Source organism: Labrus mixtus, chromosome 10 (assembly GCF_963584025.1).
Source record: "Labrus mixtus chromosome 10, fLabMix1.1, whole genome shotgun sequence".
NCBI classification, from domain to species: domain Eukaryota; kingdom Metazoa; phylum Chordata; class Actinopteri; order Labriformes; family Labridae; genus Labrus; species Labrus mixtus.
The window spans coordinates 14,684,330-14,700,816 of record NC_083621.1 but is presented as its reverse complement, the minus strand read 5'-3'; the positions used below and the strand labels follow the sequence as shown (position 1 = coordinate 14,700,816).

The window sequence follows — 16,487 nt, the reverse complement described above, 5'->3', positions numbered from 1 at the left end:
TGTTCCTTTCATGCTGCAGTCAGTGCTCTACACTGATGCTCTTTTGAAGGTAGATTACATCTTGTTTTAGGTGTAAAAGTACAGTACACTCTGCCTTTTGCACGTCAAATAGCTCATTCAGACAAAATGGGAATATAACATTGTGCTTCCATTGTCATTAACTATGTAAGGGACGTCCTCTTTCCCATGCTTGCCTTTCTTTTTGGTCTTCTTTGTGTTTGCTGTGAGTACCGTACCTGTTCTCTTGTACTAGTGTTCTCCTTCTTCTCTGTCTGTCTAACCCACCCACATTTGTGCCTCTCTGTTGCCCTCTTTTGTGACTTTGTGTGTTCCCATGGTGTGTCTGCTGTATGTGAATGTGTGTGTGTGTGTGTGTGTGTGTGTGTGTGTGTGTGTGTGTGTGTGTGTGTGTGTGTGTGTGTGTGTGTGTGTGTGTGTGTTGTATCTGCACAGTTAACTATTGAAAAAGACAACCTCAAAGAGGCTCAGGCACTCATCAAGGAATATGAAGCCAAGGTGGGTGTCCTCTTTGCATGCATGGCCCTTTACATGATCTCACATTTAATCACCATTAAATCAAAGGTTATGTGGTAAACCATTTGGATTGTTTTGATTCAAAACCTTTATTAAAAAAAAAAAAAAGACTCAAACTGATTGGGCGACTGATTTAGTCACCTCTGTTCTTCTCTTTGCCATACTCCATGTTGAACAGAATTATTCAAAGCTTCTGCGTGTTTGACATGCTTGAAGATTATACGTGCCATGAAATCATCTGCAATGCTTCTTTTCTTCATACGCAACAGAGAGATCTCAAACTGTCAAACTAAATCGATGTTATAAATGTTTGCAATGGTTTGACACCACACTTGATGAAATACTTAGTGTGTTCAAATTAATCATCCATTAAAAAAAGATCACATCAAAAAAAGCCCTCTTTTCAAAGACATTTATTCTGTTGTAAGCAGATGAAATCTATTGTAAACTCTATAGGTTTTTTTTAGACAACACACATTTCCTCCTCGTCTAATGCAATTTTCATAAGTAAACACTTTGTGATTGAATTCCTCTATCAGAGATGAGACTGGGGCATAGATTTAATCACATAGCGTTCAGAGTTAATTACCTGCCAATGCTGACCTCCCCATTGACTCCAGAAGACTATGAATCCAAATTGGATGGGTTGGATTTCATATTAGTCCTGACTTTTACTTAAATCTGAAGCTCCAGATGGGTTCAGAGGAGCCAAAAAGCATTAGAACAAGTGCATAAGCTTTTGAGATACAATATCTTACCACATGCATGATGATATATACATATTAGAACTCAACAAATTAAACAGAAGCATATATATAAAGCCTTTGATGGATTTAAAAATACATTCAAAATATAATGCGGTAGGATGTTCAATAGCTGTGTTTCTAAATATGTACGTCAGTAGATTTCAGCATGTATTCTGTGTTTGCTTGTTCAGACGTAGACAGTAACACATACACATGTAGAGGCTACATTATCACACTGCAAGTGTGATGCAGCCCAATGGGAATTCAGTATGAAATGACCATTGTAACTGAAGTCATGATACACCATTGTAACATGATTTACATTTATAACTCTTACACACTTTTTCTTTTTAATTTTGTTACCTGATGAGGAACACCGATGGCAGTGATATTGGATCCCTAGGGTTCTGTCTAACAATGGACTGATTACTATTGGGTAAATCAGCGTGAGAGAGAGAGAGAGAGAGAGAGAGATAAAGACACGAGGGCCCTTGCATACAGAAACAACTGCGCTCTAATTTAGCAGCTAATTTGCTTCCATTCTCTCAAATTAATCTTAAAAGAGGAAGCGGGCCATGGAGGGCTGCAGATTGACAGACATGTAATCATTCGTTGTGGATATACACCGAAGGGCTCTGGGTGATGTATGTGAGAAGCTCCTTGCAGAACACCTTCTTAATTTTAGCCCTAATAAACAATTTGCCGATGCCATTATGTAATGAAACACAACTTAATGCCTGTCAATATGAAGCCTATCACATTTAACGCACACAATCAAGTGACTGGGGGGAAAGCCCGTAGCGGGGAATTGGTTTTGGAAGTGGAAGTGGAAATGCTCATCGGCGAGATCTGGCATTTAATCAGCTTTATAAATCTACGCCTGTCTAATCTTGAATGTCTGTAATTTTGTATTTGCATAACTTTTTCCTACACATTTTTCAGTTGGCATTATCACTGACTACCTGACTACCTGTGTATGTGGTATGTGTGATAGTGCAGACATGTCGCAGGACAGATAGACGTTGCCTTATCAGCCTCAGGTCTAATTACTTCCCTGTCTGCTGTTTAATAGCCTGCCATTGTGAGGGCTCATGAAGAAGATTTTGATAAGAAAGCAACTTTCTTATCTTTTGTACATTAAAACAGTAGTATATTATAGGTTTGACAACATTCTGCTCAGACTTTTCATTAATATCCACAGGGGTTTACAAAAACAACACACAGGTCACAGTGTGGCCACTCACACTCACTTGTAAAGCAACAGTTTGTTTTTGTTTGTTTTCTGGCTTTATGGTTAAAATTAATCAATCACTTATATATAAATATATGGATAATTCAGAAGTTAGTGTGGCCAGTTTGACAAAATTAATTAATTTCATAAAAGAAGAAAAAAGAACAAATGCAAAACAGGTGAGTTATTAAAGATGAAAAATGCCAAGACACTCTACTGAAATAAGTAAAAAGCCTTGATTCAATTTGCTATTTCATCATATAAATGTTCAAAACAAGGTAAGTCATCAAGAAGCTGGGTATCAACCCACGCGTAGTGGCACAAGCAGCCTCCTTTAGGGTGTACTCCTCGGCACACAAACAGCCACTTAAATACATACCAGATCATTAAGAGCACCTGGGCAGGAGGGGAGAAGGGTACAATCACCAAATAACCCCCAACACATGCAACAACAGGAAAATAAGGGAACTACTGTAAATAGGTAGGAAAATGTACACATGAAGAGACACTATTACAAATGAGAAGGAAACAGCAGTATAAAGAGCAAAATAACAAAGAAGCAGATCATACAGCTACAATAACCAAGGCACCAACTGTTCTGATAAATCAAACATGTTGAGTATGAGCTGCAACACTGCTAATGTCAAACAGTTGATATTGTACACAACCATACTGTAGAGGCCTTTTCCTAATCTCGAAAGCTTTGTACAGAGTCAATGTTTTTTAGTCACCAAAAATCACACAATTACCCTCATCAGTGAAACCAATGTAGTCTATATGTGAAGATATACTTCACTCAAGTATGCATTCAATTTACACATTTTAAACATTTTGACGTCTTATTTATTTTATTTTAATGCCCAACATTGCAACCTGTCACTTTATAAAATGAGAATTATTTAACAATTAGTAGAGATTATCTTCAACTGCTAATTCCACTTTGTTGATCCCAATGCATGCATCATGTTAACATGTGGTAGTGTCAATAAACGCCATCACCAGTTTCTACATCCATGGTGGAGCTAGGTGTTGCCAAAAACTCTTTCAAAGCAGTCTTTTTCTGTAATTTAACAATCTTAACTTTTAAAATGAATCTGTGATGACCATAATAAAGTTATTATTTCAATTAGACTATATCTGGTTATATAATATAGGAAAAGTAATCTCACTGAGACTCAGACAACAACCATAGAGTTCTGAATTAAATAATTATTGTTTTTTTATTTTTATTTAAAAGACCCAGAGCCCAGTCAACTTGGCCAACACATTCACAAAATGTGCTGCCAATATGCTTTCATGTTCTCTTTTTGGCTCGTTAATTTGTGACAGCAATGTAGATGGCCTTCTCTCTTAACTTGTAAGCAACACTTAATGAACCTGGAAACATTAGCAATATACCCTGCAACAAGTTTGTAGACTGTTTTTTTTTTTTACACATATACCCTTCCCTTGTCAAATCCTATGGCAAATAACTTATACACCAACAATTATAAAACAAAATAAACTGCTTGAATGGTACAATCCAAACATTTACACCTTTGACTGTTACATCAGATCGAGGCCCGGTCTGTGTGTAGACCATCATTTACATTTCTTCCCTATATTTGCAGATTGCAGCCGGTCCATCAGCAACCGGAGCGCCACCACCACCAGGGAGTGCAGCAGCTCCACCCCCTCCCCCACCGCCTCCTCCACCACCTCCACCTGGTGGCTGTCCTCCCCCACCTCCACCTCCTCCTCTCCCTGGCCATGCCGGCATGCCACCGCCACCACCACCACCTCCGCCACCTGGAGGAGGACCTCCCCCTCCCCCTCCACCCCCTGGTTGTGGACCCCCACCTCCTCCACCTTTCTTCGGGGGCCCAGGTGGGCCTCCCCCACCTCCTGCACTGCCTGTTATCAAGCTGCCTTATGGACTGGAGCCCAAGAAGGCCTACAAGCCTGAAACGGTGATGAAGAGGGTCAACTGGACTAAGGTATGCTTACCTAAGATATGTATGGATATTTTCAAGATAATGGACTATAATATAAAGGGAAATATTATTCTACAACACATATGAATTTTAATGCAATCTCCTTACAATCAAGCCAGCACTTAGCACTTGCCTCTGATAGTTTTTGAATTAACCCGTCACTCAATATAGATGCAAAGTTGAAGATCAAAATAAAAATGTGCTCTTTTCAAATATATTTAAGGCAAACAATCTTTCAGGTATGCTTACACTATTCCACTCTCGGTACTCATTTCAAAGCATACAACAGTAAACAATTTTCATAGCTTAAATGTCCTTGAATTTGCACATTCTGAGCATAATTGAATGAAGACTGGGTTGTGAAACGTACCATCACATTTGAATACAATTTCAATCAGACATTCTCTTGCATGTGGGCTCTATTTTACCACAGATCATTTATCCATCATATTTATTTATCCACTTCTTGGCAATAATTTAATGGTTCTTTGCAGATGCTTGTGTGACCTTGTGTTCAAGCCCTCAATTACTGACAACAACCAAAACATCAGACTAGTGCTTTTGACATCATATTAGTGGTGCATATTTTATTCAATGCTCTTAGTGGAATTAAGTTATGTTCTCAAAAGGAATTTTGAACGAGATTTCTCTGTGTGTTGAAGGTGATGCAGTTATGGCTTCACATTCTGACATTTTTTAAGTAAACAAATGGGGAATGTTGTGTATTCTGCAGTAAATTATATATCCACCATCAAGTCACTAAATTACACGCATAAATGATAGAAAGACATCTCCAAATGCAAGTCTGTGTTGACTATTGCATTATACTGTAAGCACCACATTACAGGTCGCATTTCTGTCACCTCAAGGACTCTTTAAAATGCCAGTATGTAAATGCATGACTCTGTGTGGGAGTTTCCTGAGCAGTAAGGAAATATATTAATAGTCATGTGGAAGTATGAAATATAAATCCTGTTGTGCACACCGAATTGTGCAGCGATATTTCTGCCATGATATTTTAGAATAGAATTTGCCATTTTTTTTTTTGGGAATGTGTATAGTGTGTATATAATTTGTGTGCAGTGTGTCTAGAAAGCAGAAACGAGTTAATGTGCAGGAGCATTAACCTTGCCTCCACAGGAATTGTAGTTTGGTGATGCAAATGAAATTCATAACCACCTGAGGAAAAACAATCTGTGTCTCTTGTGCCGATTAAGTGGGACAAGAGTCGTCTGTCTTCTCTCTGTGCAGCAGATGGAAGTAGGGGACTTCCAGGAGCAGCAATAGATGGGCTGCATAAAGAAGTTGTTATTTAGAGATACTTGATATTTTCCATACCTACATCCCCTCTATCCACCATCCCACGCATGTCTGACAAGAGTATGAGTCACTTAGATTTCATTGAGAGAAACATGACTTTTATATTACTGTGAACTAAAAAGGTATGCAGTTATTTCCATAAAATTGAGTTTAATATGTAGCCACCTGGGCAACTGAAGGTTCTTGTTTCCTTACCTGTAAAGATCTAATGACTACTTTCATACTTAAAACATATCATCTACCCTATGCTAACATACAGTGTATAAAGTTACTTCTTTCCACTGACTGTGGGCAACTTTTAACTGGGACGTAGGACTATTTGTACATTTTCAACTGCATTACAAGTCCTCTAGTCAAGCTGGAGATGGCATAGCATTCTCAGTCAGAAGCAGTAACACAAGGCACTCGCAGGGGAGAAGATTGGCTCAGGCACACACTGGGAAATGTCAGCTTTGTTTAAGTGCTAAATGCATTTTAAATCAGCTTGAGTTATTTCTTCCCTCAGTGTACTTCCACATTTGTATCAGTGATTCCCACTAGAAATTATTAGTGAAGATTAAGCATGGGACTGTCCAAATGCCAAAAATACACAAAACACATGCATTTGTGTCTATTTTGTATGCAAAGCCCATGAAAAAATAAGATTCATATAATCTCACCGTGCTAATTAAGGATATCTGTAAACATATGGGAACGGTGGAACAAAAGGCAACAGGGATGCAATGGGATTAAGAAAATAAAGTCTGTAACATTAAAATTAATGACTTATTTGGTCATTCAGTTTGTCAACATTATTTACAAGACAGCTCTTGGTTCATCAATAATTTGTTACAGACATGGATAACAAAGATTGGGTTGTTTCTTTTATGATGACTTTTGTAAAAGCCCATTTAACTTAATTATCGTTCATTTGAGCGGAAAACTTAGTTGGTCACTTTATAACACTTTAATAATTTATAACACAAATAATTTTAGTCATACATCACTGAAAGAAAAATCTTCTTCATCTGCAGTTACCTATAACCAGAGACATCTGACAAATCTTGCAGTGTGCCACAGGGCACTGGTCTCAGCCCCCTTATTTTCTCATTGGACATGCCTTTATTTACCAGTATATTTAGATAGTCTCATGTAACATTACCAAATTGTATTTCTTTTTTTTATCAAATGTACATGGCAATCATTTTTTTCTGAATATTCCAAATCAATACGTAAATTTATATTGCATCTTTATTATCAGAAATACATTTGGACAAATCCTTTAGGGTTTCTTTGTGACTTTTTACTAAATTTGCTTTATATTCAGGACCTCAGGGAAGAGGTACTGATGTCTGACTGGACAGGCAAGTTTGAATGTTTTGTTCCATTATCTTCAAAAGACGACAGTTGTCATTTCAAAGCATACTTGATTAGAGTGATTTTACATTGTGTTTTGTATTACTGTGCACAATCCCAAATCATAAAAACTAAGGTAGTTTTTTGTTTCTTTCTTATTTTTCGTCTCACTATGAACTATTTCATAGGGGTAAAAAAAATATTTTTCTCAACTTACTGATAAAGATTTAGGGGGAAAAATCAGTACGGGACACATTATTATCCCGCCTCAGAACAACAAGATAATAAGTTTCCACATTTGAAACATAGACAGCAGGCTTAAACTTTATAATTTGAAAATAAATTAAATTTATGTATTTTTTTTACTTAGATGTTTATTTGTAACATTCATTTTTCAAGCACAACATCATATGTATATAGTATTAAATGCTTTACAGAGTAAGAACACCAGGTAATATGTTGGAAATAATGGCAGGTGGCATTCATACATTATCATCTACACAGACACACAGACGCACAAAACATTAAAAGCTACAATCAATACACTCGTGCAAATATCAAATCTACAGGACTTTTCATGTTTGAGCTGCATATACGTTAAGTGCTCTCTTAACTGAGAGAGAATATTTGCCCTGTGAGCAGCTCATTTATGATCTGTAGGGGCCAGGAGCAATAGTCAAGCCTGTAATGAGCAACATTTTTAAAACTGGGGTGATGATTTTCTTTACTCTTGTCAGAGATCCGCCCTAAGGTTTGAGAGGAAGTATTTCCAGGCTATTTTATTTTGGAATTCAGCAGCACAGATTTTCAGCTCAATCTTAAGATTGTTTTCTTATCTCCTCTCATTTACAGCAGTCCTAAATTCTAATTTGCAATGTTTCTTAATGGAACTTACATTTTCCTGGAAAATACTCTAGTTTTCTGTTGTTTACCAGTCTCTCTGTTTTCTGTGAAATTGTAGTTAAACGCAGCAACAAGATCCTTGCAGTAAATGTAAGAAGGTGATGATAGAGTGTGTGGCACAGAACAAAAATGGTGATGAATATTTCATTGGAGTTGTCACTGATGTACCAGCAAATTCTACTTGCAACAACACTTTCTGTGTGGCACAGTAATGATCCAAAATAGCAACAAAAGAGTACTAATGACTCAAACATCAGTTTCCTGGGAGATCAACGGAATGGACTGATTGATGCACGGTGAAACAGGTCAAAAGGACAAAGCAGGTTAATGAAAAAGACCCTTTAAAGATGATTATGCTGATCAGGAAGTTAACAATTTATTATGTCTAACTGCTATCATAATGGTAATCATACCAGTCTAACAGAATGTTTAAAATGTTTATTTTTTTAATGGTCTGGCAGGCATTCTTAGTAAAGGGAACAAGCTTTGTGAATACTTTCTTGCTTCACTTTTAGTTAAATCTAACTGGAGTTTGTTGGCACATAAAGTCAGCACTCCATCTCTTCAATTGATAGGTAATGTGAATAATGACACATAGTTAAGTAATGATGGGTTTATTAATACTTTAAAAAAAAATCTTTTACTGTAAGTGCTGGTATCCTTTTTATTTTCAGAATACTCTGTACGTGCCAGAGTATACTATTTATTATATTATTATTATTGTTCGATTTTTATTTTTATTTTTATTTAACCAGTTAACTAACCAATTGAGATCAAGATCTCTCTCACTAGGGTGACCTGGCCACTGATAGTTTTACTATAACCGTTTTCTTATTGTATTTATTATCATCATGATTTTTACCATTATCATTACTTTGATATATTATATTATATTAGCATTATTAGAAATAATATTATTATTATTATCATCATTATAAGTATTATTATTATTGTTTTTACAAATTAAGACTTTTTGACGTCAGGATTGAAATCATCATTAAATGTTTTGCTGCATCATGTTTTTTTTTTTTGTAGTACAACTCTCCTGAATGAGGCTGTCACAGACATGACACAAACAGCTTTCTAGGACTTTTGAGTGGTGAGAGCAAATAAGAGCACAGAGTCACTTTGTCATCGACACTCAGCGCCAACAACCCCTTCACGTTGAAAGTTTCATAAACGTTCCATTAAGGCACCTATTACCGCCACAACAGAAGTCTACGGCACGGTCACACTTATTGCGGTTACTGTATGGCCTTGGGAATTATTGCCCAGCATCTGCTGGAACTCGCTTGTCTGTATTGCATAAGTGTTGCACTTAAACCTATCTCTGTGTGTGATTACCGCGGTTTTCAAGAAGGTTAACGGCAGCGACGCAAGAGGCCAAGTGCAAGCCCAGGTGTTGCTAAAACACTACAACAGCGTCATACTAAGAGCTCTTAGCATAGCACTTCATCCAATGTACAGCAGATATACTGTAGTGTGGTGTCACACGCTTAATTAGCTAGCAATGACAGCAACATATAGGAGTTCATGTGTAAACTCCTCTCTCCATTGTTTACTGAGAGGTGTGGAGGGAATGGCAGAGAAAAAGGGAGAAATCATCCTCATGGCCTGCTATCACAGCTCTGTATGTGTCATGTAGGGGGTTCAGTGCTTTTTGGAAGTTTTGCTGTGTCGGGGTAGTTGAGTTAGGAGTAGTGTTAAAAGTGGACAATCAAATATTTCACTCATCTCAGGACAGGTCATATGAGTGTTGGCCACAGTTCAGCATGGAGTGCAGACTTTTCAGTAGAGGGTTTCAGTAGACTGAACCCGCGTGGTCATTCATTGGGCATTTTTCGGGTCCACCTCAGTAGACTGAACATTTCAGCATGGATGCTAACTTCCCGGGTTTGTGCAGTATGGTTTGGATGCGTCCTTTTCAGGAGATGAGTTGTATTTTAACACCCACAATGCTGTGTGAAATTAAATATGAAACGTCACTTCACGTGCACCTCCAAATCGAAACAAACGAGGATGACAAAAAAAAAAACGAGGATTGATGCAGCCAGTTCAGGTAACGCGCCTCTCAAATGTTAAGGTGTTAAATTGTTTACATACAATGTGAAGTTTTGTATTATTTAGTCACTATTCACATCTGAGTTGGAGTGTCAGTAACATGAGTCAGGCTAATGAATCAGACGAAGTAGGAACAAATATCTGCCTACTGTGCGCGCTTAAGGAACAGTAGGTCCTAGCGGTATACAGCAAGGATAGAAGAGACTGTCTATTGTCAGATTGTGTAGGCACTTTGCAATTCGGAAGCACCCTTGGCATTTTCAGGCTAAGTGATTGTCCATTCACACATTATCATGTATTTTTGCCAATCATATGATTTGCGATCACACAACCTTTTTTTGGAGCTTGTTTTTGCTACTCAGATGCCAAAGATGCACACAAGGGCATCTGTGTGTCCGAACACCGAAAAAGAAAACACAGACACACACACACACACACACACGAACCCCATCTCCAGTGAAAGAGAACTTTTTGAGTGGCAGCTTGGTGGAATGGCGGTCTCTGATTGTGTTGATAATGAAATCCTTGTGTCATTGCAGATAGTGCCTCAGGAAATGGCAGAGAATTGCTTCTGGATCAAAGTCAAAGAAGAGAAGTTTGAGAATCCTGACCTATTTGCTCAGCTCTCCCTCTGCTTCTCGTCGCAGAGCAAAGGTAAGAAGGCGTCATCTCTCTTCGAACCCCCCCCCCCCTTAATTAATCTCCACACACATGCTTCATTTAGCCTCTAGGCAACAGACGCCAAGCCACTTTCATCTCGTGACTCTTTAAGAAACCATTTTTCTCACTGAAATGTTAATTATCCTCAAAAAAAACCCAAGAAATCTTTCCACTGCATTTGAACACCATCTATGTTTGTTCTCAAGTCAAATCTCTGTGCCAATTAGGGCTACCGATGCTCTCACTGCAGTGTTTGTTTGTGTCTTTGAGAAAGCTTGAAATGCACTGTGACTGCTCATTGTTTTGGCTCTTTGTACACATTGAGTAGTTTCAAATCAGTGATTTTGCAAGGCACGTGGGTGTGCACAAACTTGAACTCGCACATATATACGTGTGAACTGAGAGCAGTTATGCTCGGTTTGCTTCTTGCCTTTTTCCAGTCCAGTAGACCAGTCCTCCATCAGGGAAGAGGGGAGGCTGTTGTGATGGAAGCTTGGGGAGTTCTCTTGTCCCGGCCAGTTTGTTTCTCAGATACACAACCAAGGCTACCTAACTTGCTGATGAATAACACAAGCAGTACAGAGCAAGTTTGTTTGTTTTTTTTACACGTGGAAGAGGGTGTGTGAAGGCACTTGATATATTCCTCCCCATGACAATTTGAGTGTTTTTCCACTTCTTTGACAGTGAGCATGAGTGTGTTACAGTCCTTGTATTCTAGCAGCAGTGGGAGGGGAGAAGTCAGAGAGGCCTGTCAAGCGCCAACTAGTCAAATCTGAGCACTAGCAGGGTGTGTGGACATAGCTATAAAGAGTCCTCCAACTTTTCCCCATACACCCAGCGTCTGTTTGGATACCAGTCAGCCCGCCTACAGCTTCTTCCTTCGTCTTTCTCACAGCCTCCAGGTCTACAAACTCGGCTCGTCTTCCTTTTTTGTTCTGCGAAGTAAATAGCAATTTTTGCCTCGGCTGCCCCAAGGTGATTTTCCAGCGCAATACAGATTTAGGGAAAGAAAAAAAAAAAACAGTATGAGGGAGTTTTGATGAAGTGTCTGGGACCTTTCTTTAACCAGAGGATATCCGTCACAGTAGTTTTTTTTTTTTTTTTCAAGGAACTGACAGATATGCTTTTGACATATTTGTAATATTTATTCATTTCTTTTTTTTCATGTCTTTGACTTGATTCATATATTCTCACTGGGGGAGATAGACATAATATTTAGTGTCAGTAAATCATCAATATGTTTGCAGAGAAACTGCTGCCATAAAACACATTTTTCGCATGGATTCCTCACATGAAATACAACTTAGCATTTGGCTTTCCACAGAGCGGTTTTAATTCGGCTTTAAATGTCCTTTTAAATCATTTATTAAATTCACTTTCTCACCCACTGGGGATGAAAAAAAAAAAGTGCTATAGATAGTTCATGTTCCCGCTGGCACGGTAGGAATTCATGATCCAGCATTTCCCCCGGGAGTTACCTTTGCTGGATCCCTATCAATTACCCCTGCAGCGACTTCACTGAATCAGCTCTTTTTCCTTCTATTGTTGAAACAGAACATGATTTTCTCATGAATGAAAAATGCTGTTTAATGTTTGATATCCCCCCCCCACCACCACACACACACACACACACACACACACACACACACACACACACACACACACATCCCCGTCAGTGAAGTTGAAAGTCAATGAGAAGGGCTTTGATGTGGATGGTATCGAAAAAAGGTGCTTGATTGGATCTTCCTAAAAATCTAATTGGTTGTTCATTAGTTTTTCCTCTCTGTTTATCATTCAGGATGGTCAGTCTTCTAAACATATATCATTTGAGGATATTTCATTATATGTAAACATTAAACATATTCTCAAAGAGAATCCCGCCTTTTTGTAAGCATTAAGTCTGACCTATTTGGGCAGCAAGTCTCCTTCATCTGAGGTCAAGTTGGTTCGCTGGTGTCGGTGTTTTAAAAGCAGTGAGGTTAAAGGGGGGGGGGGGGGAGCGGGGGGGGGGGGGGGGGGAGCGGGGGCAGACTTGTAAGATTAATTCCTGGGGTCTTGTACTCTCATTGTAACCTCTCAGTGTAACCACGGGCCATAAATCCTTCGTGCTGATTTGACAAACCAGTCACTGGTGAACACCAACTTCATTTGTCTGCGATATTACCACCGTTGTTCACATCACACACACACACACGCACACACACACACACACTTGTTGGTTTTGTCCTCCGCTTCATTGCGGTACCTCCATCTTTGCCACATCTGAGACGTGGATATTTATAAGTTGAGCGCACTTCGGGGGGGGACTAGTGTATCGTGAAAGATGAGGCAAGCAGGTGTAAATGCCTTCCCTGCAGAGCTGCCCTCAGAAAATGGTGGAGAAAAAAAAAGCTTCTGTTAACTTGGCTTTCCCCGGGATTCTTGCTTGTTACTTGCATTGTTGAAGAACAACACTTAAGCAGTAAAAAAGAAAAAAAAGAAAAGAAAGAAACAAAATCCCTTTAACAGCCCCCAATTTTCAGATGCTTATTGCGCTCAGAGGCCTCTAAAACAACTGAGAAGGCAGGACTGTCATCTCCCCTGCTGCTTTTATGAGTCTCACTGTTTAATGAGTTTCTCCAAGAAAAGGAAATGATAATCAAGAGGGATTTCAAGCTCGGCTTCAATCTTCTAAAAGTGGCTTTTTTATCTCTCTCAGTCATTTATTATAAAATGGCTCTTTGGCCTGATTGAAAATTCAACACATATGTCAGTTATTACGCACTCTGAAGCCCAAAGACATGACACCGATTAAGTCGCACTGGAAACTTCATGTGTCTCGCTTAAGTACGGCACAGGAAACCACTTTTCATAGAAAAAATATGCAAATAATAATGCTTTGAAAATCACATCGGACATTTCTGACTTAACAACTGTATGAATCAACATCGTCCACTGTAGTGAATTCAGTGTTTGTCATGAAATGCCCGAAAAAAAAACATGTGGATTTAAAAGAGAAACTACCTTAACATCCCTGTAAGTTCAGCATAACCCAGGAATTAAGATGAGGAAAATACAAATGCAAAACTGAGTTCAATTGAAATAAGTTTAGATATCTGTATTAAAGAAGCAAAAGCAACAAAACAATTCTCAGTTATTTATCTGTTTTGTCACCTTTAAAAGGGTAACACATACACAAATGTTATGGTGTTTCTAACAGGCAATATCATTCAAAATCTAAAGTGTTGTTCACCTGAAAATGCACTCAACTGTCCCAGCTGTAGGGGAAAGAAACTGTGATTTTTGGTCATATAATGTACATTTTCCAATATGAAGGAACAGTGATTCATCCCACCAGTTTTAGTAAAAAAAAAAAAAACTTTTGGAAACATGAACTTTGTTCGTAATATGGCTTAATAACATCCATACAACTCTTATATTTAGATGTTTTTGATTGAACTTGGCACATTTTTTTCTGATGTAGGGAAATATAATGTAATCTCCTGTGAGAGGAATGTGTGTTCCACTTAAAGCTACATGACACTCACCGAAGTCAAAGCAGGTATTTCAGCTTTGGAGCCTTCCAGTGCTTCATGATTGGAAAATCTTCCCCACTATACGCACACACACACACATACACACACACACACACACACACACACACACACACACACACACACACACACACAAGAAGAGCTGATGTGTAACCAGTGACACACATCTCTGTTTGATCAACACAGTTATTCACCTCTTTTGAAGATGGGTACGAGACACTGAATGAACAACTCGGCCACCTCACAGTTTTTTTTTTTAAAAATGTCCCATTTTTCCCCCCTCATGCTTTCTTTCTCTTGTCCTTTCTCCTCTTTTCTATCTTTTCATAGTTGTATCGGCTTTCCCCCCCCCTTTCTTCACCTTCCTCCATTGACTTGGCTCGCTCTTCTTTTGTTCTTTTAGCCCCATCTCTACTCAGTTCGCTTTATCAATCAGTGGGTTGTGCCTTTGTACGGCTCTTTGGGATCAAATCAGATTCACTTCGGGATTGAATGTGTGTAGCCATGGCCTGCTGCATTTGAAAGGCAATTCATTCAGCTGGAACTTTGCAGTTCAATTTGAAACAAGATTGATGTTGGCAAACTTCACACCCCCTTTTCTTCCAAAATGTTTCCTCCATTGCACACACCAATTGCTGATGGACAAAGGGCATATGCCACTTTGTAATGGTGATGTGTGGGCTTCTCAGCAGCAACACAACAAAAAAAGGGCGTTTCCTCGACGACTGAAATCGCTGGATAAACTGTATAACTTTATTCCACAAACAACTCGTGATATAATCAGAATATTCTGTAAATATCAATCGTCTGATGAGGATTTTTGTACAGTTTTTTCAAACAATAAATATATGCGCTGCAGTCATGTTGTTAATATCAATGTATCACATCTGTTTCAAGATTACCTCAAGGGGAATGTTAGATTTGTGTAATCTCCAGATACATTCAATGGTTTGAAAGTTAATGACACTTATATGTCTGCAGAGAGAGAGAGAGAGAGAGAGAGATGAGGCAGGGGTCAAATGAAGATCCATGTAAAGCCTTAAGGAGGAAATGCAGGCTCCTGTCCAGCCCTCTGAGCAGGGTCATTGGGACTACCTTTCCCAGCATGCCTCTGTGTTATTGATGCTGAGGCAGCTAATGAACATGCCTGTGGTGAAAAAGGCTGGAGGGGACAGGGAGACACATCATCAAACCCTAGGAGCACCTTTTGGACACTGAAGATTGGAATAGAGATAAAGACAAAGAGAAATGAAGTTAATTTGTAGGAGTGAAATATCAAGGGAGTTCTTTGCCTGAGAAAAAAAATTAGGCAGACCTTTGCACAGCATTTCAGGTGTTCTCTGATGTCTCACAATACAAACTAAAAGTGTTTCTACTGATGTATTATTAATTAAACTAATTACCACTTGTTCATTGATTTTTAAATTCAATCTTTTGACACGATGCTTGATGTTTTTCTGAACCTCAGTTTTGTTAGAAATATCCTCAAACTTGTGTTATTCTTCTGCGCGAGCTCTCTAAAGGTAACTCGGTTAAAACCTTCCTACTGACAGCTGCAGTCCCTTTTATCACATGAGATTTGATCAAATCCCCTGAGCCCCCCCCCCCCCCTCCCCCACCACCACCACCACCTTCGCTTTGACACCCATTTTCCGTTACCTCTGTTCCTCCGACTTTACCCCCCACACACACGCACATTTCCCCCCACTGGGTTGTGCGCACACCAGCCGATCCTGAATCCCAGCTACAAAGCCCCGGCAGCGAGGCGGTAATGACCCTGCCACAACGGCAGTAATGATGGAATCAGTGGGGGGTTTAGCTGCCTCTCTGACTCTCCCTAATAAGTCCCCTAATAACTCTGTTAACATCAGGGCTGACCCGGCCACCAGATCAAACACACTCACGCATGACCGGCCACCGCACATGACACTCGGCTGAGTTCTCGGTCAGACAAGAAAACTGTTGCTGCCTGTCTCAGTGAGTGTCTGCTCTAAGCATTATATTGTGTTTTCAGTACAAGTCTGTTAACACAAGTTTTGGCTCAGTCAATACAGTAGCAACAATAAATGCCACTCAAATTATTTTAATCCTGTTAAGCTGAATTCATTCGGTAACAATGTGTCTTGTTGATTGAAACCTTTGAAAAGCGTGTTGCTCTTGAAAAAACAAATATCTCGAGACTACTTTGGGA

At 39.0% G+C, this 16,487-nt stretch overlaps 1 protein-coding gene across 7 annotated transcripts in view; it reads left to right on the top strand.

Moving 5' to 3' along the window:
* diaph2 (diaphanous-related formin 2) overlaps positions 1-16,487 on the top strand; it is a 368,827-nt gene that overhangs the window by 130,671 nt on the left and 221,669 nt on the right. For 5 of the 7 annotated variants that reach the window (XM_061048503.1, XM_061048502.1, XM_061048504.1 and 2 more), the window contains 3 exons: positions 454-516; positions 4,122-4,487; positions 10,643-10,757. In XM_061048503.1, the coding sequence (XP_060904486.1) occupies positions 454-516; positions 4,122-4,487; positions 10,643-10,757 (544 nt within the window). The remainder of the gene's footprint in view (positions 1-453; positions 517-4,121; positions 4,488-10,642; positions 10,758-16,487) is intronic. The other 2 variants (XM_061048507.1, XM_061048505.1) reach the window with 1 other exon arrangement.